We start from the raw sequence: 24,493 nt of genomic DNA on the forward strand, positions 1-24,493 counted from the left end.
AAGTCCTTTTGGCTACTTTATGAAAGCTCACTGTTATTTGATATAAAGAGACTTATGAGTCAGAAAACTCCTAGGGGTCAGTCTTGGCTATGTCACTTAATTAACTTTGTACTGTAGAGGAATCGCTTCATCTCGGTTGCTTTATCTATAGAATGAACATTTTGATACCTGTTTTTCTTCTTTTTTAATAGTTATTAGAAAGACAATATGTGTGATAGTGCTTCATTTTTTAGTTTTAGTTTAAGTGTATGTTACTTTAAATTTGGATATATTTTATTATTTAAGAGTCACCTTTCTGTCTGTATTTCTAGCAGTGAATCTCAGTTCTAGGTTCTCAGGTGTGCTGAGTCTTCTAAAAACTGGGCAGGAGTGCTGCCAGGACTCTTAACGGACCCACTTAATGATGCACTGAGTGGGTATATATAATTGAAAGAGAGTGACTTTTCAGCATCACATTCAGCAAATACTTGTACTTGGTGACTTTCCTATTATTTCCGGCATTTTTTTATTCTTTAGGTTCCTTTTTTTGGAAGTTCTCTGAGCTTTGCCTTTGCTTCAGGTTAGGTGAAATGAGTCACTTCTTTCAGGAATGTATACCTCTAATGAATAGTTTGCAGAGAAGGAAGCATATCCTGTGAAAGTGATTTTTGTTTGAAACTGGAGGAAATTTTAGATCAATTTAGCTTTAGAGACATTTCTTGGTTATTTTAGTGGTATCTAAAGTTAGGCTTATACTGCTGCTGCTGCTAAGTCACGTCAGTTGTGTCCAACTCTGTGCGACCACATAGACTGTGGCCCACCAGGCTCCCGTCCCTGGGATTCTCCAGGCAAGCATCCTGGAGTGGGTTGCCATTTCCTTCTCCTAATTACCTTTAAGTATTGCCATGCCGATTGTCTTGTAGGATCTTAGTTCCCTGACCAGAGATTGAACTCGGGCTCTGACAGAGAAAGTACTGAGTCCTAACCATTAGATCGCCATGGAAATTATCCAGAAATACTTTTTAATACACTAACTCACATTTAAACAGTGGTTCATTCAATAAATTCATACTAATACCTGCTGTTTGTTGGGCACTGCTCTTAAGTTCTGAGGTTATAAGCTTCAATTAGATACATTTCTCTATTTTGGGAACTTAGAGTTAAGTTAACCAGAACAATAATTTAATTAAAAAAATCATTAGTATTAGAGGAGTATAAAGAATTTTACTCTGGAAGGAATCTTAGAAACATGGATGCTAATCTATACTTTGCCACTAACAAGTTATATATGGTTTTAACAGGAACTATCATTTCTAGGCTTGAAATTCTTCACTTGTAAATGAAATGACTGCTTTATCTGAACTCTGTGCTTAGTCATCTTCCCAGATAATGGTAGCTCCATGGTACCTCTTCTGCAGAGAGCTGGGCACGTCTTTGTATAGTGTGTGCAGTAGATGGCAGAAGATGACTTAGCATCTTCAATAGAGAAATCAGGAAAGTAAGGGTACCTTACTTTTTATATGTGGTATTGGTAAGGGTCTGATTTCAGTCCTTTGAATGTCCATAGCTGTTGTCCCAGCACCGTTATTGAGTAGTTGTCTTAGGTTTTAACAAGGTCACTGGTTTCTCAGACTGTAGGGAGAACAGGAGTGAAAGCTGGAAAGTAAGTGAGGATACCATTACAAAATTCAGTCAAGATGATGACTACTTAGCCAGGGTGGTAGCAGCTTAGATGGTGAGAAGTGAATGGATTCTGGATGTATAAAAGGAGAACTGTCAATATTCGCTGATAGTTAATTTTGGTATATGAGAAAGAGAGAGAGATTGAGGTTGATGGTGAGGTTTTAAGGCTGAGTAGGTAGATGCATATTGTTGCCATTTACTTTACAAAATCGAGAATATTGTGAGTGGAGCAGGGATTTTTTGTTGTTATTGTTGCTCTTGGGATGGGCAGGATGGCGATTTTTGGAGGAATCGCAGCTTTGGTGCTTGCTTGACATTCAAGAAAGAGTGTTGGTAAAGAGATTGCATATGTGAATCCTGGGGATCAAGGATGAGATATGATCTGGAATTATACAGTTAGGGATTGAAAGCATATATTAATAGATGATGATTTAAGTTATGGGATTGAATGAGATAAACTACTGAACTGCTACTTAAGTGTAGTCAACTGACAGGTGATGATCAATGAACTGCTTTAGTACAGAAGTTTAAACAATTTGACATTGTTGTGACCTTCAAGCATTTGATCATTTTTCTGTTGTTTTATATTTGTTGTGTTGTGTGATGATTTATAAATGGATGGAAATTTCACTTGGTCCTTCATCACAGCTAGTTTGAGAAGCACTGACCTGTTGAGTTAGTGAATCTAGTCATAAAAGAGATCTAAGGACTGAGCCCTGGGCCTCTTCAGCATTTACTTATTAGGAGACAAGAATATGTCAGTTAAGAAGCCTGAGAAAGGACATCCAAGTGAGGTTGCAATAAAACCAAGAGAGAGTGGTGTTTCCAAAGCCAGAAGAAAGTGTCAAGGCTATGTAAAATGACAACTAAGAATTGATTTTTGAGTTTAGTAATAGGGAAGACCCAATTGGTCACCTTGGCAAATGACATTGATCAGAGGTGGGTCCAAAGCTTGATTTGAATGGATTCAAGACCGAATAGGAGACAATATTACCTCTGTACTATTTGTACTTAAAAAAATGTCTAATTTCAATCTAATGTGTGAGGAAGCAATCAGAAAAGCTCAAATTGAGGTGATAATCTGTAAAACTGCTGGCCTGAACTCTTCAAAAATGTTGAAGTTGTAAAAGACCACAAACACTAAGAATATGTTCTAGATTGTTGGAGAAAAGAGGCCTGGTGAATAAATGTAGTTCTTGATTGATTTTTGGTTGGATCCTGGATTTTTTAAAATAGTTGAAGGATATTATTGGAACAATTAAGGAAATTTGAATGTGGACTTTTCTTTTGATGAAAAGGTGCCAATGTTAAACTTTGTTAGTGTGACAATCTTGTGGTTGTTCCTTGTTCTTACAGCAAGGACATTAATTGTGGAAGTATTTGAGAGAGGAATTATTATGATGTTTATAGCTAATTTTCAAATGATTCAGTTAATTAACACAAAGTGTGTGTGTGTATGTGTTAGAGCAAGAGAGGGAGTGAATAAGAGGAAAAGAGAATAGAGGAAAAAAAGCAATGAAGCAATATGTTAACAGTTGTTAAAGGTAAGTGAAGCACATACAGAGTTTCATTTAATTATTCTTATTTCTCTTCTGATATTTTGGGGAGGAGGTTCAGTTCAGTTCAGTCGCTCAGTTGTGTCCGATTCTGCCACTCCATGAATCGCAGCATGCCAGGCCTCCCTGTCCATCACCAACTCCCAGAGTTCACTGAGACTCACGTCCATCGAGTCAGTGATGCCATCCAGCCATCTCATCCTCTGTCGTCCCCTTCTCCTCCTGCCCCCAAGCCCTCCCAGCATCAGAGTCTTTTCCAATGAGTCAGCTCTTCGCATAAGGTGGCCAAAATACTGGAGTTTCAGCTTTAGCATCATTCCTTCATACTATTATTTCAAAGTGATTTGTTGAAAAGAGGATTTTAGAAAGTAGGCGATACCTGGAAAGGTAATGGCATTGAGCATTTTTCTCTCTTTTCAAAGTATAAATAGGAGATATATCTTGTTTGTATGTCAGTGAAATTATCCAGTAACCAAGGAGATGTTGATGCAGGAGTGGAGAGAACAACTGCTGGAATATTCTTAATTAAGCAAAAATGGAGGCCATCTAAGTACATGTGGAAGTACTGGCCTTAGACAGGGATGTTGACAATTTGTCCCCAGCAGCCTCAAATACCTCATTTTATTTGTAAAAGATTATACATATAAAATGTATGGCATAGAACCTTCAATTTAGCACTCAACTATTTGTTATTGTTAAAGTGTTTACTGCAATGCCTGTTTAATTAGTAGACTTTGAAAAAGTGGTTGTTGTTTGTTACTGTTTTTATTATTAGCAGGCTATAATTACCTGTTAAAAACTGTAAATTCTTTAGAAAAACAAATTAGTAAGATCCTAAACCAAGTTAAACGAGCAGTAGGGTGCTTTAGAAAAGTGACAGGCTATTCATGGTTGGTTTTGGTCACATTGGGAAGAGAGCAGCTAAATCCCAAGATGGGGAATGAGAACATCCAGGCTTGCAATGATACAGACTTTGTTGGGACAAGGTGGTTATGAAAGTTCTTTTGGCCTGGCTTATATCATTTATCTTAGCTGTAGCTTCCTGAAGTAAAATTGTTTTCATTTTAGAAAACTACTTCATATTTAAACCCATTGGTGTATTATTAATATTTTTAATTGCATTAAAAAAATGTAGTCTAGAATATCAGACATAGAAGAGCTGATAACTTTGTTGATAGTGTACATATCTGTGGGGAAATGATTGAAAGAAAACGAAGTTCTAAAGTGATTTCTATTTGTTTACCCAAGCCATAGGAATATTGTGTTTTGCTTTTTTCTCAGTTGAAACAGCTCTGAATGACTTCCCTTGTCTGGGTCTGTGGCAGAACCCCCTCTTAGCAGTGCCTATCAAATAGGATTTTTTTTGTTTGTGAATCAGCACCAATATCTAGGCCCTATTCTTAGGAGCTCAGTGTCAGTGGTGTTCTAGTCTTTAGTTACTCAGAAAGTTAAGCTTTTCTAATACATAATACAACTCAAGGTAATTGTCCTTTTATTTCTTGAAACGTTTTTATTTCTTTGAGGCTGTGAGCAGTCAGTAGAGATAAAGAACAAACTGTAGGAGCGAAAAGGTAGCTACAGCACCTGTCATAGTGTGTGTGTGGCTCTTGGTAGCCTTTATTAAACTTGAGTCCTTGAGGATAGTTACCTTTGCAGTGTTGACTTGCTCATTTGATCAGTGGACTAGGACATCAGATATTGGATGAAAGTGGGAGAGTCAATTCTTAGGTAGGTTGATAAGAAGTCTTCGGTCTCTGAGGAGGAGAAAGGAGTCTGGGGCTCTTGAGAAAGAGATAGGGTTCTGAAGTTCTCAAGGAGGAGAAAAGGACAACGTTTTTTCTTTAAGCCCAGAGCTGATGATTGCACAACAAAACAACTCATCTTGCTCAAGGACATGTTTTCTCTTAAACTCTGTTCAATTCAGTTCAATTCAGTCACTCAGTTGTGTCCGACTCTTTGGGACCCCATGGACTGCCGCACACCAGGCTTCCCTGTCCATCACCAACTCCCAGAGCTTGCTCAAACTCATGTCCACCAAGTTGGTGATGCTGTCCAACCATCTCATCCTCTGTCATCCCCTTCTCCTCCTCCCTTCTATCTTTCCCAGCATCAGGGTCTTTTCCAGCCAGTTCTTCTCATCAGGTGGCTGAAGTATTGGAATTTCAGCTTAAGCATGTCATTCCAATGAATATTCAGGACTGATTTCTTTTAGGATGGACTGGTTGGATCTCCTTGCAATCCAAGGGACTCTCAAGAGTCTTCTCCAACACCACAGTTCAAAAGGATCAGTTCTTTGGCTCTCAGCTTTCTTTATAGTCCACCTCTCACATCCATACGTGACTACTGGAAAAACCATAGCTTTGACTAGACAGACCTTTGTTGGCAAAGTAATGTCTATAGGTTTGTCATAGCTTTTCTTCCAAGGACCAAGCTAGAGTGCAATTGTGTGGTGGTTTGAACATTCTTTGGCATTGCCTTTCTTTGGGACTGGAATGAAAACTGACCTTTTCCAGTCCTGTGGCCACTGCTGTGTTTTCCAAAATTGCTGGCATATTGAGTGCAGCACTTTCACAGCATCATCTTTTAGGATTTGAAATAACTCAACTGGAGTTCCATTACCTCCACTAGCTTTGTTCATAGTGATGCTTCCTAAGGCCCACTTGACTTCGCATTCCAGGATATCTAGCTCTAGGAGAGTGATCACACCATCGTGGTTATCTGGATCGTGAAGATCTTTTTGGATAGTTTTCTGTGTATTCTTGCAACTTCTTAATATCTTCTGCTTCTGTTAGGTCCATACTATTTCTGTCCTTTATCGTGCCCATCTTAGTATGAAATGTTCCCTTGGTATCTCTAATTTTCTTGAAGGGATTTCTAGTCTTTCCCATTCTGTTGTTTTCCTCTCTTTCTTTGTATTGACAGTGAGGGTTTTTTTTTAATCCTTGTTATTCTTTGGAACTTTTGAAAGTGACAAGTAGATTCAAGGGATTAGATCTGACAGACCGAGTGCCTGAAGAACTATGAAAAGAGGTTTGAGACATTGTATAGGAAGCAGTGATCAAGAAAAGTGACCATCAAGTAATGACCATCCCCAAGAAAAAGAAATGCAAAAAGACAAAATGGTTGTCCAAGGAGGCCTTACAAATAGCTGAGAAAAAAGAGAAGTGAAAGGCAAAGGAGAAAAGGAAGAACCTTGCTATTCTTTGGAACTCTGCGTTCAGATGGGTAAATCTTTCCTTTTTTTCTATTGTTAGTTCTAATCCTGCTATCTTAAAATGTATATTGTGGGAGTGGATCTGGTAAGACCTTTACAACCTTGAGACATTCTTTTGATTTACTGTAATAACCAATTGAAAAAGTATATAGCTCTCTTGCTAAGACTAGCGAGGGGGGCACACTCTGTCCTCCTTCTGATGATTATGTCAGAAGCTTTCTCTGTCCCTTTTTATGCTTTAATAAAACTCCGATTATGTCAGAAGCTTTCTCTGTCCCTTTTTATGCTTTAAAGAACTCCGCTACACAAAAGCTCTTGAGTGATCAAGCCTGGTCCCTGGTCCTGAAGCTAAATCTTCTTCAGAGATTCCGAATCCGACATCGTTCACCATAAGCTATCAAAAGTAAATGCCATGTGTCTGCAATGGTAGTCAGTGAGCAGGGAAGACTTCCTGGGGCTCAAGGATTGGATGTATCAAACTTTAGCCCTGTGAAAGTGACATGTGAAACAGTATCATGTACTTTCCCACTCTGATGCAACTTGATGGTATTTGTCTAGATGAATGCTTCAGGAGAATGTGCTAAAAAGAGGTACCACCTGCTACACATTGTAAATCCTTTGTGTGTGTCAATAGTGCCTAATATAAGGCTTTAGTTTCTCTGTGGACTTTGCAAGTCAGGAAATTTTGATACCTGTAAGAACTTTGAAGGCCAGAGTGATAGCTTTGTGTTACATTTAATAGTCTATTTTTTAAAATTGGGCTTATACAGAAAATGGTCTTACATAGGTTCTCTACCTCCCAGTGGGAAGGCAGGGATTGACAGAGATTGGAAGGAATGGAGCAATAGTTACTACTAATTTCCCAGCAGGAACTATTTTGTTGTTAAAAAATGAACATGGTTTGTCAATGAGCCATAAGTGTGTAGACACAAGACCTGAAAATGGAAAATTTGTGAGAACCTGTATGTTACTGTTATGTTGAAAGTAGTTGTCATTCTGATCATTTGCACATTTATATCTCTTGACCTTGCAACTACTTTAATGTATTTGAATATCTCAAAGTCAGCTCAGTATTAGCATTTATAAAACTGAGGGCATTGTCTTTCTCAGAAACCTACTCCTCTCTTATTTTCTAGCTTACTAAATGGTACCACTTCCTCAAGATCGAAAACTTGGTTATCCTTGTTACCTTTCTCTGCCTCATTCCAGCTCCTTGATATTGTGCTATACCTCTAAATAGTGCCAATTCCCTCTCCTTTCTACAAGCACTTGTATGCCTATATAGTCCAAGCTGTTGTAATCTGTTGGCTCTGCTACTCCTATAACTTCTAACTTGTCTTTGTCTAGCATTGCTTACCCTCCAGTACACGCACCCATCATAAAATAGCCAGAAGAAGCTTTTTAAAGTACAGATTTGATTATTTGATGTTTATTTAAATTCATTTAGTGTGTATTTGTATTACTCTTAGGAGTAATAGTCTTAGGATCACATCTGAAACTCTTGACATGGCCCATGAAACTGTCTGTGCAATCTGGTTCCTATTTTATCTCTGTATTTTGCACAGCGTGTTCTCTGTACCTGGAATGATCTTTTCTTTATCTATACCTCCTGCTTAGTCTCAGCTTACATCTCACTTCCTTATGAAAGGCTTTTCTGATCTCATCCATACCTTGCTGTCCCTAGGCTAAGTTGGGTTTTCCATGATGTACTTTGATTAAACCCTCTACTTTTCCTTCATAGTTCTCATAAAAATTGTAGATGAAGGATTATTTGTCTTTCATCTCTCAATGGATTGTCTATTATTCTGGTTGGGTTGCCATAACAAAATACCATAGGCTGAGGGCTTAAACAACAGAAATTTATTTTCTCATAGTTTGGAAGATAGATGTCCAGGATCACAGTGCCGGCCTGGTTGGTTTCTAAAGAGAACTGTCTTCCTGGCTTGCTGATAAAAAGCCATTTTCTTACTGTTCTCACTGTATCCTCACGTGGCCTTTCCTCTATGTGTGTATGTGTATAAGGGTGGGGAGTGTAGAGAAAGGGAAAGATCAAGGATCTAGTTCTTCCTCTTCTTATAAGATCTCCAGGCCTATTAGATTAGGCCCCTCCCCGCCCCCGCCACTCTTATGAACTCATTTAACTGTGATTACCTCCTGAAGATCCTGTCTCCAAATACAATCAGTCATTGGGGAATTAGAGCTTCAAAATAGGAATTTTGGGTGGGGGACACAATTCAGATCATAGCAGATGGTAAGCTCCATGAAGTCAAGATCACATTTATGTGACCTAGGACAAGAATATAAATGGAGATAGAAATGTAAAAGAGTTTTAAGTAAAGCTGCTGCTAAGCTGCTAAGTCACTTTAGTCGTGTCCAACTCTGTGCGACTCCATAGATGGCAGCCCACCAGGCTCCCCAGTCCCTGGGATTCTCCAGGCAAGAACACTAGAGTGGGTTGCCATTTCCTTCTCTAATGCATGAAAGTGAAAAGTGAAAGTGAAGTCGCTCAGTCGTGTCTGACTCTTAGCGACCCCATGGACTGCAGCCTACCAGGCTCCTCCATCCATGGGATTTTCCAGGCAAGAGTACTGGAGTGGGGTGCTATTGCCTTCTCCGTTAAGTAAAGCTAATAAACTGTAAAATAAAACATGTTCTATCCTTCTATCTTGAGAAATATAGTTTCATAATAACAAATTACAAAAAAGTGTGAAACTATTGTTTTTTTAAGGTGTTAAATATTTTATTACTATTTAACATTATTATTATTAATAATGAATACCAGGCACATGTTGTGGCCACTTTAGAAGAGAAGTGAAAAAAGGACAAATTTGTATGTAGAAAAGAAATATTGAAATAAATTTATAAGTGGTTACAAACCTGGATACTTCTGTGGGGAGAAAGGAAGTCAGTAGAACGTATACTATACAGAGCTTATTTGCATTTCTATAGAAAGGAACTATTTTGTATTGCTGTCAGTTATCTGTAATTTAGAGAGTTGTAAAATAGCACAAAGGCAATAAAAGGCTAGAATCAAATAATTTAATCTCTAAACAATGCATAGTTTTCAATCTGAAGATTATTACTATTTTTTTCTTTACTTACACCAAGTTTTCTGTCTTTCTCTCACTCTTGATTAAATCAGTCTCAAATACTATTCCTGATCATAAAACAAGGTTGGTTTCATTAAATATGGCCTAGTTTTTTATACAGGGATAGCAATAATGTTAATTTCCTGTTTGGCCTTCTTAAATTTGCTTTGCTGGGAATTTTATAAAGAGTCTCAGATTGAACATTTAAAAGCCGCTGCTATTTGTATTTAGAGGCTAGAGAGCCAAGCTTAAGAAATTCTTTATCAGATTTCATCTGTAATACCTATGAATTTGGGTGGATTCTTCTTTTTATCAAGGTCCTTAAAAATGTCTTAAGGGTCTTAGGTCTGCCAGGAAGTGACCTGCTGGACCCTGTAAAACCAGGCCCATTTTCCTGATAGCATTTTTTATGTATTGAGTCCAAAAATTCAACCATAGTTCTTTAAAAGTGGCCTGTTTTACCTGATTAAATAAGTATCATTCTCAAATATGACATTTCAGATAAACTCTTAGTTGCATAACCATTTTTTACAATTATGTTTTAAGGGAATTCAGTAAGTAAATTTAGTAAGACTTTCTCAAATCTCATTGGAGTCAGTGAGAATCAGATACAATTCAGAAATGTTTCCTTTTACAAAAGCAAATTATTAAGAATTTAGATAGATTAAGGAGAAAGAGTAGGCTTCCTTATATACCCAGAAAATAGGCCTTAAGACAATATTCCAAACAAACTGCAGTCATCCCTCATTAGGTCATTCAGCCTTAGTGTAATTAATTTTCATTTCACTAGATCTTAGATTAGTAGTCTGCTTCTTGACTAAAAAGAGTTACGGAAATTCTGACTCAGTCCACTGCGATGGTCTGAAAGTTTTCCACAAGTGACGCCATCAGAAACCTGTTCCCAAAGAGTCTGTTCTTTGAAGTGTCAATAGTTTGAAATACCTACTACAGTACAGTCCTTTTCCAAGGAACTCTGAAACAATTCTTTGTTGAAAACACAGACTTTGGCTTGTAGTTGATTGTAAAGTCTTGAACTCTAGCATCAGTTAAAAAAAAATCTCTTGGTCAATGACAGCTGTGGTCAGTTTATTATTGACAGTTTTTAAATGTGAATGGTGTGATGAGAGTTTATAACAAGAACAATCCAGCTAACAAGGGAATTAAGTTGTTTCTGTAGCATACAAAATAAGAATCATAAAATCAACTGAAAAAAAATTTTAGCAAAATGTCTCGGGATAGTTTTTTCAAAGAAGACAGTGGATATTACATCTGATTTATAAAATATGAATGAACATAGCTTTTACAGAGGAAAAATTATTGATATATAATATGTAATAATCTTTTGACAGAGAACATGCCAGGACTAAGCTATAGATATCAAGTAAAAAGATTTAGACTGCAATAAATGGTAGACATTTATCAGTATACATTTATAAAATTCCATTGGCCTAGAAGAAGCTAGATTTAGATTTTAAAAGTAAGGCTTTTACCAAGTAAGCATTTTAAGTGATAACTGAAATTAAGACTGAAAAAACTAAACTATTATTTCCTAAAATCTAGCAAAACACTGTGAGGACTCATAAACAGGAATACATTATGGGATAAATGCATGCTCAGTCACTCAGTTGTGTCTGACTGTTTGTGACCCCATGGACTGTAGCCCACCAGGCTTCTCTCTCTGTCCATGGGGTTTTCCAGGCAAGAATACTGGGTGGGAGTGGGTTGCCATTTCCGACTCCAGGTTATGGGATAAAAGGGCATTGACAAATCTCTAGAAACTCCCCATAATTATACAGTTTCTGGAATATTTATATTCATAGCATTTTAGCTCTATAAATTTAAACTAGGGAAGGGTGAGCATCTTTTCTGATTTGTTAGCTTTTTCCATGAAACTCATCAATGCCAAACTAAATAAAAGGTAACACAGTTTTGAATAACCTCAGCTTTTCCATGAGGAACCTTATTTTGTTTGTTTTCTTAAATAAGGACATAATAAGTCAACATAAAGTGAAGGAAATTATTTTATTAAGATATAAAATATTTGCTATCTGGGCACATTACACAGGAAAAAAGAATAAACTTTAATAAGGTAGGTGAAAGCAATAAACAGTAAGCCAAGGAAACTGGCCCATCAAAACTGGGCAAACTTCGCTAAAATTTTAACCAATTCATAGCTTTTCAGATTCATGATATGGTATTTATAAGGCACAGCAAACAAAAATCACTTTCCCAATTTTGTTCTGCTTCATATTCTGGAACATATTCACACTTTCAGTTCAGTTCAGTCGCTCAGTCACGTCCGACTCTTTGCGACCCCGTGAATCGCAGCACGCCAGGCCTCCCTGTCCATCACCAACTCCTGGAGTTCACTCAGACTCACGTCCATCAAGTCAGTGATGCCATCCAGCCATCTCATCCTCTGTTGTCCCCTTCTCCTCCTGCCCCCTAACCCTCCCAGCATCAGAGTCTTTTCCAATGAGTCAAGTCTTCGCATGAGATGGCCAAGTACTGGAGTTTCAGCTTTAGCATCATTCCTTCCAAAGAAATCCCAGGGCTGATCTCCTTCAGAATGGACTGGTTGGATCTCCTTGCAGTCCAAGGGACGCTCAAGAGTCTTTTCCAACACCACAGTTCAAAAGCATCAATTCTTCAGCGCTCAGCCTTCTTCACAGTCCAACTCTCACATCCACACATGACCACAGGAGAAACCATAGCCTTGACTAGATGGACCTTTGCTGACAAAGTTATGTCTCTGCTTTTCAATATGCTATCTAGGTTGGTCATAACTTTCCTTCCAAGGAGTAAGCGTCTTTTAATTTCATGGCTGCAGTCACCATCTGCAGTGATTTTGGAACCCCCCAAAATAGAGTCTGACACTGTTTCCACTGTTTCCCCGTCTATTTCCTATGAAGTGATGGGACCAGATGCCATGATCTTCGTTTTCTGAATGTTGAGCTTTAAGCCAACTTTTTCACTCTCCTCTTTCACTTTCATCAAGAGGCTTTTTAGTTCCTCCTCACTTTCTGCCATAAGGGTGGTGTCATCTGCATATCTGAGGTTATTGATGTTTTTCCCGGCAATCTTGATTCCAGCTTGTGCTTCTTCCAGTCCAGCGTTTCTCATTATGTACTCTGCATGTAAGTTAAATAAGCAGGGTGACAATATACAGCCTTGACGTACTCCTTTTCCTATTTGGAACCAGTCTGTTGTTCCATGTCCAGTTCTAACTGTTGCTTCTTGACCTGCATACAGATTTCTCAAGAGGCAGGTCAGGTGGTCTGGTATTCCCATCTCTTTCCGAATTTTTCCACAGTTTATTGTGATCCACCCAGTCAAGGGCTGTGTCAGCAGAGAGTGTCGACATTCACTCTTGCCATCTCTTGTTTGACCACTTCCAATTTGCCTTGATTCATGGACCTGACATTCCAGGTTCCTATGCAATATTGCTCTTTACAGCATTGGACCTTGCTTCTATCACCAGTCACATCCACAACTGGGTATTGTTTTTGCTTTGGCTCCATCCCTTCATTCTTTCTAGAGTTATTTCTCCACTGATCTCCAGTAGCATATTGGGCACCTACTGACCTGGGGAGTTCCTCTTTCAGTATCTATCATTTTGCTTTTTCATACTGTTCATGGGGTTCTCAAGGCAAGAATACTGAAGTGGTTTGCCATTCCCTTCTCCAGTGGACCACATTCTGTCAGACCTCTCCACCGTGACCCGCCCGTCTTGGTGGCCCCACAGGGCATGGCTTAGTTTCATGGAGTTAGACAAGGCTGTGATCCTAGTGTGATAAGATTGACTAGTTTCCTATGAGTATGGTTTCACACCTACTGTCTTACTTGGGTTTCTCTTATCTTGGATGTGGGGTATCTCTTCAGGGCTGCTCCAGTAAAGCACAGCCGCTGCGCCTTACCTTGGACGAGGGGTATCTCCTGACCTCTGCCCCTCCTGACCTTGAACGTGGAGTAGCTCCTCTAGGCCCTCCTGTGCCGGGACAGCCACTGCTCCTTGGATGTGGGGTTGCTCCTCTCGGCCACCGCCCCTGCCCTCGGACGTGGGGTAGCTCCTCTCGGCCGCTCCTGCACTGCTGCAGCCTGGCACTCTCGGCCGCAGCCCCTGACCTTGGATGCGGAGTATCTCTTCTCTGCTGCTCCTGCGTTGTTGCAGCCTGGCACCCTTGGCCACCGCCCCTGACCTCAGACGCGGGGTAGGTCCTCTCAGCCGCGCTTGTGCGCCGTTGCAGCCGCCCGCGCGGACGGTTTTTAGGGGGTTGTCAAATCAGGTTTAATTTTATAGTAATACTAAAATGATACTAACATGTAATGTGTTTATCATTGCTGTCTTCAGATGAATCAATAAATAAGATTATTAAAATGTCTGAGAAGTAATTAGATTTAGATGAAGTCCTGAGGGTGCCATTATAAGGAATTAGTGTCCTTGTAAGAAGAGGGAGAGAGAGAATACTTGTGGCTCTCTGCTTCCACTGCCAGCCCCCTCCTTCTTCCCCTTCTCTTGCTCTCTCCCATGACACAGTGAGAAGGTGACTGCTGGTTGTAACTCAGGAAGTGAGCCCTACAAGGAAACAGATCTGCTAGCATCTTTTTTGTTTTGTTTGTTTATTTTGGCTGCTCTGGGTCTTACCTGCTGCATAAAGGCTTTCTCTAGTTGCAGCAAGCGGGGGCTCTGTGGGCTGGCTTCTCATTGCAGTGGCTTTTTGTTGCAGAGCACAGACTTTAGAGTGAGTGGGCTTCCATAGTTGCAGCCCACGGGCTTAGTTGCTCTGTGGAATGTAGAATCTTCCTGAATCAGGGATCAAACTCATGTCCCCTGCATTAGATTCTTCAAATCTGCTAGTATCTTAATTTTGGACTTCCAAGCCTCCAGACTGTGAGAAGTAAATGTCTGTTGTTTAAGCTAAACACACACACACATACAAAACCTTGCAGTTTCCATTTGTAGTACATTTATTATTGATAGTTATAACTCATACAAATAAGCTCTTTGGATGTCCCCAAAAAGTTTTGCTTGATGAATTTTGAGAAATATATATGAAACTGTACAACTCAAATTGGGACTTGGTTGCATGGCCAGGACTCAAATCCAGCCAGAAACTAGACTGGAACTTGAACCCACTGTCTTTTAATTGAGATCACATATTCACATACCAAATATCAAAACTTCATGAAGTTCAGGTTATTTATGTCTCATTGCGAAAAGAATTCAGTGAGAGACACAATGATAGGTAAGAAGTAGATTTACTTAGAGAGTATATGCATGTCATAGACAGAATGCAGTCCATCTCTAAAGGTAAGAGCTGGTCCTAGGTCATGGGGTTGTCTTAGAAAATGAGAGTGGCCATAGGAGAAACACATTCCACACAGAGTGTGGGCCATCTCAGAAGGCAAGAGGCCCTGAAACATGACAGAGTTAGTTTTTATGGGCTGGGTAATTTCATAGGCTAATGAGTAGGAGGATTATTTCCATAATTTTGAAGAAGTGGAAGAGATTTACAGAAATTGGGCCCTGCCCACTATTTGGCCTTTTTATTGTTGGCCTTGAAACTGCTGTGGTGCTGACAGGTGTGTCATTTAGCATATGTTAATGTATTATGATGAGCGTATAATGAAGCTCAAGGTCTACTGGAAGTTGAACTTCTGCCATCTTTGACCTAATCAGTTGTAACCATTTTGTCCTGTCTTCAAGGGCTATGTTGTTCTTTTACAATAAGACTGTGAAAAAAGAATGTAAAGTGTGTTTTTATTTTATGTTGATTATGTATTGGATTGATATTGTGAATGTCTGTTCAGTTCAGTTGCTCAGTCATGTCCTGCTCTTTGGGACCCCATGGACTACAGCGTGCCAGGCTTCTCTGTTCGTCACCAACTCCTGGAGCTTGCTCAAACTCAAGTCCATCAAGTCACTGATGCCATCAACCATCTCATCCTCTGTCGTCCCCTTCTCCCACCTTCAATCTTTCTCAGCCTCAGGGTCTTTTCCAGTGAGTCAGTTCTTCTCATCAGGTGGCCAAAGTATTGGAGCTTCAGCTTCAGCATCAGTCCTTCCAATGAATATTCAGGATTGATTTCCCTCAGGATTGACTGATTTGATCTCCTTGTATTCCAAGGACTCTCAAGAGTCTTCTTCAACACTGCAGTTCAGAAGCATCACTTTTTTGGCGCTCAGCTTTCTTTATGATCCAACTGTCACATCCATACATGACTACTGGAAATACCATAGTTTTGATTGACTGCATGGACCTTTGTCGGCAAAGTAATGTTTCTGCTTTTTAATAAGCTGTCTAGGTTTGTCATAGCTTTTCTTCCAAGGAGCAGGCTTTTTTTTATTGTGAATGATAAAAGATGCTTGCTATAGTATATTGTGAATATACTAAGTTAAATATATTAAAAATTGTGTTATTTTGACAATACCAGCTTCATAAACTTTCTTGAGTCATTTTGTTTTCAGATTAAAAAGCATTTTTTTATTTGGCTGCACCAGATCTTAGTTTGTAGCATGCAAGACCTTTAATCTTTTTTTGTTGCATGCAGTATCTTTAGTTGTGGCATGAAAACTCTTCGTTGCAGCATGTAGGGTCTAGTTCTCTGACCAGGGATCAAACCCAGGCCCTCTTATTGGGAGCTCAGAGTTTTAGCCACTGGACCACCAGGGAATTCCTTAGATTTTTTTTTTTTTTTTCTTAAATTAGAGGGTATTTGTTCTGCTACAGTAGTAAAAATTGGAATTGGTTAAAAAAAAAATTCTTAAAGCAGTACATGGATTTAGAAATGAACCATGAGCTCTACATGTCAAACTTTGTAATGGAGTCTTATGATAAATTATTCTTGTCACAGAAGATATTACACAATATTTTATTATCACCTTATAAATTGCTATCACTTATGTTGCAGTTTCACCATCCCTTAAAACAATAGCTAGGCAGCCATAGAACATGTTTTAAGATCTCCTTTAATGTTTTCAGTGCTGGGATATAAAGAAAACCAAAAATAGCAGTATGTTCAGACTAACTTTGATCTGTGGTGGTCCTAATAAAGTAGTCTATGGAAATTTGTTGGTGAATCTGCTTCATAGTCATGTGTGGTGAACAAATGCTAAGGTGGCCCCCATAGTCTCCTCCCCCTATTAATATTTTTGTGTAATCCTATTCCCTTTGAGTATGGCAGTACCTGAAACTTGCTTCTAACCAATGAAAGAGTAAAAGTGATAAGATGTCATTCATGTGACTATATTATGGTATATAAGACTTTGTCTAAGTTAGTACACTCACCATAGAAACTGTCTTTCTGGCTTCTTGAAGTAGGCAGCCATGTTGGGAAAACCCATGTGGCACAGAATAATGGTAGCTTCTAGGAGCTGAGGTTGGCTTTCAGTTGATATCCGATAAAGCAGCTCAGGCCTCAGTCCAGTAGGAAGGAAATAAATTTGGCTAACTACCTGATTGAACTTAGAAGTGGATTCTTCCTTAGCCAAGCCACTGTATAAGAATGCGGGGGTGACACAGCTTATCTAGGTCCTCTGCTTAGGCATGGTGAGACCCTAAGCAGAGAACCTGGATAAGCTGTGCTTGAATTCTAGACTCATCGAAATTGAAATAGTAAATATGTGTTGTCTTAAGTGGCTATGTCTGTGATAATTTCTTATGCAATAGAAAAAGAATGCATCATGCCAACTTACTTTTTCCACTTTCTTGCTTTAATTTCCTTGTATTTTATTGCAATGTTACTTTCATCGAATCTGCTATGTGAAAATTCTTTTGACTAAGATATGTATTTAAAATTTTTTTAAAATATTTATTTGGCTACATTTTGGCTGCATTTGGGTCTTAGATTGCGGCACACAGGATTTTCCTTGCATCATGTGAAATCTTTCCTTGTGGCACGGGAGCTCAGTAGTTGCAAAGTCTCAACTTAGTTGCTCCACAACATGAGGAATCTTAGTTCCCCAACCAAGGACCAAACCCATGTCCTCAGCATTGCAAGGCAGATTCAATTCCAAGGCAAACCATTCAATATCATGGTAATCCAAATCTATGCCCTGACTAGTAATGCTGAAGAAGCTGAAGCTGAACGGTTCTATAAAGATCTACAAGACCTTCTAGAACTAACACCCCAAAAAGATGTCCTTTTCATTATAGGGGACTGGAATGCAAAAGTAGGAAGTCAAGAAACACCTGGAGTAACAGGGAAATTTGGCCTTGGAGTACAGAATGAAGCAGGGCAAAGGCTAATAGAGTTTTGCCAAGAGAACACACTGGTCATAGCAAATACACTCGTCCAGCAACACAAGAGAAGAGTCTATACTAACTCTTACTTGTTATAGTAAGACTTTAAGACCAATCTAAGGGGTTGGTAGTAATATCTCATTGTGATTTTAACTTGCATTTCTTAGATGAAAAATGATGTTAATAATAACAAAAAGCAACCAACAATTGTAAGTAATTACTAGATTCTACTCTAAACACTCTGTGATGAGTAGTCCTCATCACAGCTGTATGATATGCATGCTGCTGCTACTGCTGCTAAGTCACTTCAGTCATGTCTGACTCTGTGTGACCCCATAGACGGAAGCCCACCAGGCTCCCCCGTCCCTGGGATTCTCCAGGCAAGAACGCTGGAGTGGGTTGCCATTTCCTTCTCCAATGCATGAAAGTGAAAAGTGAAAGGGAAGTCGCTCAGTTGTGTCCGACTCCTAGTGACCCCATGGACTGCAGCCTACCAGGCTCCTCCATCCATGGGATTTTCCAGGCAAGAGTACTGGAGTGGGGTGCCATTGCCTTCTCCAGATATGCATGCTATTATTCCATTATTATTATTATTGTTATTATTATTAAGTAGCCTGGGGTTGGGTATTAGAGAATGGAGAATATTGAGTAGGAACTTAGAACCTCACCTTAACTGCATGGCCTCAGCTTGGGGTGGGGATAGACAGAGGCTAGTTTGCTAGATGTGGGAGTGTGGGCTTCTGTGACTGACCCTGATATCATCACGAGACTTTCCCAAAGTGGGACTCAGTACTTGTTGAGAGGTGGTAGATTTCTGAGAGAGTGTTTCCATTTTTGTTATAGAGAACAGGGGCTTCTGGAAAGGAACTGTGAGAGACAAATGATTGGGCTGGTATGTGGAGAGGGAAAGTGAGTGTCTGTAGCTGCCGGGTGGGGTAAGTTTGGTTGGGTAATTAGAGCAGTGGCGTCCAAATTTTTTAGACTGTGACCCTCAGTAATAGATTTTACACTGTAACCCATGACACGTGTTTGCACTTATAAATAATACATATTTCAATAACAGGTGTTGCAAACACAAATTTCACTAAATAATTCTTCCCCTCACTTTGTGTGAAGCACTCTGATATTTTCTTTTCTGAAAATTCTTTTTCCCTTTTAAGAAAATATTGGTCCTGACTTTCTAAATTGATCTCATGACTCACTAAAGAGTTGTGACCTGCAGTTGAAAAAGCGCTGGTTGGAGTATGAATTAATCTTTTGGATGTTATCCTAGAAGAACAGTTTGACATACTTTGTCATCCATATGAATGAGAGGATCTCATCGAAGTTGGCAGGTGCTCTGAAGCAGGGGACCAAGATTTTGCTTAATTTTCACTCCCTTAGCTGTCAGTGTTTAGCTCAATAATTTATTTGCTTTTGTCAGATGGTTTCTTATGTGTTTGCACTTATCTTCCCCTTTAGATTGAGAGCTTGTCCTCTTGGGAGGGCAAGACCTATGATAATAGCTAATAATTCTATAACACTTCCTCTATGCTAAGCACTTTTCTGTTTTACATATAATAATCTTCCCTACAACCCACCTATTAAGCATCTTACCTATTTTCATTCTATAGGTGGGGAAATGTTCAGTGACTTACTCTTCTTTACAGTTCTTCTGCAGCTTACCTCATATAATATCTGCCATAGAAATTATTTCATTAATAATTTATGGATGAAATTAAACTAAGTAGTTTCTAGGCTTACTTCTCTTAATTTGACTTATGGCTATTCTTACCAGACGGTTATTTAGGTGACTGGAGAGTAATACCAATTGAATTTAAAATGATGCTGGATTTTGTCTGAAGAAGTACAGAGTTTACTAAAATTGGTTTCTGAGCCCTGACATTACAACTCTGTCGTCCTCCATGAGGTCTGGGCTTGAGAATGAATAACGTTGCAGAAATGCCCACATATTCTTAGCTCATTATTTACTGATTTGGGATCCTTAATGTGCTTTGTTCCAGTCCGCTACCCACTGCAGCAGCTGTTCCAGCCTGACCCACGCCTCCTGAGTTAATAGTATTTCTGTCACAGTGTGAGTTTTCAAGTTGGTATGTGCAGTCTCTGCCAGAGTCCTCACTGTTGCCCGGCTTCAGGGCTGGAGGTTGTGACTGATGTGTGGGGGAGGGGATTTGATGCTTGTCACTGAGGAGGAACGAGGTGCTCCCTGGGACTCTGATTTGTTCCAGGCTGAGTGTGAATGATGTCAGGCAGACAGAGGACAGCTGATTCATTCGGGCTCTGGGACTCCTCACTCTGCCTCACTGCTGCCTTTCGTGCTCTTAGGTTTTTTTTAGGGGGGGTGTTGCTGATAATCATAATTTTGAAGAAAAGTACTTTAATTTTTCTCTTAAATTTGGGAAGCCTTTGTAAGTTTCCTTTGGCTTATGCCTGCATACCTCTTGTGTGAGAGAACTTCCTGCCAAGATTCCAAGTGGGAAAGGGCAAAAGCTTGAGTAGCCAGGAAAATGATGAAACGGAGGAGAGAGAGACTGGGAGCACCATGCCTGCGGATCCAGTAAGGAGGCTGGGGTCTCTGAGTGGAAACTGGCAGGTGTCAGGAAAAGAACTAATGCCAACTAACACACCTTCATTTGCTTGGATAAAGACTCTGGTTTGGAGATGCCTGTCAGGAAGAGGGCTGGGCTGGCTTCATGAATTCAAGGTCAAAACAGTGGTCCCTGGCAGAGGTATACGGGGTTTCTAATTCTGAAAACTGAGTTAGATGATCTCTAAGATTCTTAGGTACTTGGGAAGCCGGGCTAACAATGAAGACTTTTTTTCCTGCCTTGCAAGCAAAAGGATATTTAAAGTAACTGTCAAAGCCCCAGTGGATGTGAGAAACAAATGGAAAGGAAAATATCTCCTCTTTTGACTAGAGAGGGTGTTGTATTTCTACCCTTGGCCTGTCAGCTCAGGACCTCAGATCTGCCCTTGCAGATCCAAGCCTGAGTCTTTTAGGGTGGGAATTTTATTTCTATGTTGACCAATATAGGAATAATACTTAGGTAAGGATTTTGAAGCTGGGGAATGGAAGAAGACTTCCACTTCAGGGTAGCTTTCCCAAGAGATGCTCAGGCTTATTTAACGAAGAAGTATTGAGTGAATTGATCAGCAAATTAGGGAACCAGGGAAAGGAGTGCACTAGAGTTCATTCCCTTTCAATGATCTGTCTCGAACAGCCTTTGCTGTAAGAGGGCAGAGGGAATGCACTTCAGATTTCCTTCCCCTGAAGGGTAGTGGTTACGTGAAGACAGCACAGCCTACTCAAGTAGGCAGACTTTGTCAGTGGGCTTCCTTTGGGTCGTTGCCCTTCAGTGCTAGCGGATGCTCATTGAACTGATGATTCTACCAGACCTTGGGAAATCAGACTTGTTTGGAGTATAAAATCGGAACTATTGGCACACTTTAAAAAAAAATGGTTTATTTCCATATTAAACCTACAAAGTAAATGACCACAATAGAGAAACTTCATCAATTAAGAAAACATAGGGATTAAAAATCATGCTCTCCAAACATTAGTGTAGTGGTAATTTTAATCATTGTATCTGTTTTAGTGACTTTGAATTTGGATTAGGAAAATGCTCCTTGAGGATCTAGGAAGTAGTTTATCAGTCTCTTCCCTTTTTCAAACATTCCTTTTTAGACTGCAGCCCCAGAGTATAACCAGTTTGCAGAGTGGTAATTAAGAGCAAAGAGAATGAAATTTGGTTTTCATAGATTTTGCATAATTTCAAATGATATATTCATCAGATGGCTAAGCCTCATCTTATGTGATAAGATTTAAGACTCCAAAATTTTCTATAAGCAATGTTATTCAGGTTAACAAGAAAAGTGTGTGTTCTGATTAACTCTAGCATATATGTACTGTTGACCCTGTTGTGTGTTCTGATTAGCTCTAGCTTATATGTACTGTTGACCCTTAAAACCACAGGTCCACTTACACCACAGATTTTTTCAATAAATATGTGCTACAGTACTACACAATGTACAGTTACTTGAACCTGCAGATGCAGAACCTCAGATATGGAGTGCTGACTATGAAGTTGGAGTGACAGCTGTGAAGTTATAGACAGATTTTCAACTGCAAAGGGAGTTGGCACCTGCATTGTTCAAGTGTCAACTGTACTAGGGAACTAATTTTTAAAATTTAGATGTCATTTAGAGTTCTTTAGAAAAGTGGAAATTCTTTTTTAAAGTGAAAAATTAATATTTTTGCTTATAATTTAAAAATATATTGAAAAATTTTACCATCCTATTATATCTTCATATTTTGTACTCATCTGAGAAATATGCTGAAGCCAGCTAGAGGGATAATATATAGGAAGGTGGAGATTTCTTTTGAATATATGTAATTAAATACAAGTAGAATTTCATCATGGAGAAGGAAATGGCAACCCACTCCAGTGTTCTTGCCTGAAGAATCCCAGGGACAGGGGAGCCTGGTGGGCTGCCGTCTATGGGGTCGCACAGAGTCGGACACGACTGAAGCGACTTAGCAGCAGCAGCAGCAGCAGAATGTCATCAAATCCAAACAGGTAGCAGTAACAATACAGGAAACTAACATCATTTTAAAACAGGTGCTTATGTGATACTTAAGTTTTTTTCCTATCTTGTAAATAAGATATTGTAGTTAAATATTGTATTTGTATAGAAAGCTATACCACTACTACACAAATGCTGTGCGTCTGTCAATTATTTTTCATCATCTGTGACATGTCTATTATATATGATTAAAAAATAGAAATTCATATTTACCATCTGTCTGTGTTTAGTCTAATGATCTCACTTAGTCTTCTTTAGGATTTAACACATTAAGATGGTTAAATTGTTTTTTTGGGGAAAAAAATAACCTGCAAAATGAAAATTTAAATAGAAGCAAAATTTATTATATATAGTGAAATAACATTATTTGGTGTACTCAGACAAAAGTTAGTTAAACAACTTGGTATTATTTTAGATGTAATCTAACAACTTAAACTATTAAGAATGCTTTACTTTTATTGACATATATGTTTCTCTAGGAAATTTTAGTCATTGAACACAACATATTGTCTATTGCTTGTTAATTGATGAATTGTAGTAAATTTACCACATTTTCACGGAAGCCAACCTAAATACTTTGAATATCCAAAGCTTAACTTTTTGGTTTTAATTCTGTGGATTAAGTTTTAGTCTCCATGGTCATTCTGTGCCAACATTGGTACTGGGTATGATATTAATATCTGAGAATGGTTTTTGACCACTTACTTTTCTTGAGTCTCTTGCCTAAACTAACCCACTTTGAATGTTTCTTTTTGGCTGAGAAATTACCACTGACTCTGTTTTTCTCTGCTGTGGTACGTTGTCAGAATCTCTGCTCTTTGCCGAGGATCTGAAGTGAACCGGCACGTACTTTCTCCCACGTCGGCTCCAGCCTGGTCCCTCTCTAAAGTCCCCTTTAGTGCCGAATGTACTCTGGCTACTTCTCCTCTTGCCTTTTTCTTGAACACACACGCCCATAGCAGTCCTGGCAGTCCCTGTTCCAGCCGCTCACTGCAGTGGAGGTAAGGAGACCTACTGTGATGAACGTGGGCCTCAGCGATTGCTTCTGGCCTGATAAGTAAAACCTAGGTCTTTCTCCTTAATGATGGGGAGAAACTGCACAAAAGTGATGGCTTGTGTGAAAGGAATTTCACAGATCTCTATTACATGCAAAATTAGGGGAAAAGTAGTGTAGCATATCAGTAGTTAGATAATTGTGTGTCCATCTTAACCAATGGACAGCCCTGTGATCACCCCATAGGAGAAACATAGCATGATAGAATGCTTGAGCTCTCTGAGGGTTAAATAGTCCAAACCCACATTTTACACAGAAGGAAAATGAGTCCATACTATATGCTGAGCACTGTTTTTCTCATAAAGGACTGTGATCACAAAAGAGTAAAGTCCCTGCTCTCAGTAAGCGTAGATTCTAGTGGAGGGAGGCAAACAAATTAGTGAGTAAAAAGAGATGGACATAAATGATACTGAGAAAATACAGTAGGATAAGGGGGATGGGGAATGTGGGATCCAGGGGTTGACATTTCATGTAAGATGGCCAGGGAGGTCCTCAGCAATAAGTTGACATTTGAGGAAAGACCTGAAGTAAGTCTCAGAGCCAGAACAGTGGTATCTGAAGGAAGAGCATTTCAGACAGAGGCAGCAGAAAGTGCCTAAGACCTGATCTAAGAGCTTGCTCTGTGTGTTCTTTGTATAGCAGAGTCCAGTGAAGCTCGTGTGGAATGAGTTAGGTGGTGAGTGGGAAGAAATGAGATCTGAGATGTAGTGGGGAGCCAGATAAAGTAGACCTTTTAAACCATGATAAGGATGCTTATTCTTTCACTGAGTGACTTGAGAAGCTATTGAATAGATTAAAGCAGAAGAATGCGATGATCCAACTCAGATGAAGAGAATCACTATCACTGTAGTTAGAAGGCTACTGGTATATTCTAGGTGAGAGACAGTGGTTTGAACCCACGATGGTGCAGGTGGTAAGAAGTGTAGATTAGATGCAGAATCTGAGAAAATGGTGAGTTAAGGATAACTGAAGATTTGGCACTGAACAGCTAGAAAAGTTTAGTTATCATGAACTGAGACTGGGGGACTGCAAGAGATAGCTAATTAGACATTCAGTCAGAGATATGTGAGGTCTGGGCTAAAGAGATGTAA

At 39.3% G+C, this 24,493-nt stretch overlaps 1 protein-coding gene across 14 annotated transcripts in view; it reads left to right on the forward strand.

Moving 5' to 3' along the window:
• MAST2 (microtubule associated serine/threonine kinase 2) overlaps positions 1–24,493 on the forward strand; it is a 207,083-nt gene that overhangs the window by 92,440 nt on the left and 90,150 nt on the right. For 2 of the 14 annotated variants that reach the window (XM_086386243.1, XM_086386254.1), the window contains exons 1-2: positions 19,979–20,321; positions 23,155–23,349. The exons of 9 other annotated variants lie outside the window; for them this stretch is intronic. In XM_086386243.1, coding sequence (XP_086242369.1) covers positions 20,272–20,321; positions 23,155–23,349 — 245 coding nt within the window. In that variant the 5' untranslated portion in view covers positions 19,979–20,271. Of the gene's footprint in view, positions 1–19,978; positions 20,322–22,306; positions 22,342–23,154; positions 23,350–24,493 lie in introns of those variants that run through there. 3 more of the 14 variants (XM_086386264.1, XM_086386297.1, XM_086386289.1) reach the window with 3 other exon arrangements.

The sequence above is a fragment of the Bos grunniens genome, chromosome 3, assembly GCF_055505025.1.
Source record: "Bos grunniens cultivar Pamir isolate PY7600 chromosome 3, Bosgru_T2T1.0, whole genome shotgun sequence".
Lineage (NCBI taxonomy): Eukaryota > Metazoa > Chordata > Mammalia > Artiodactyla > Bovidae > Bos > Bos grunniens.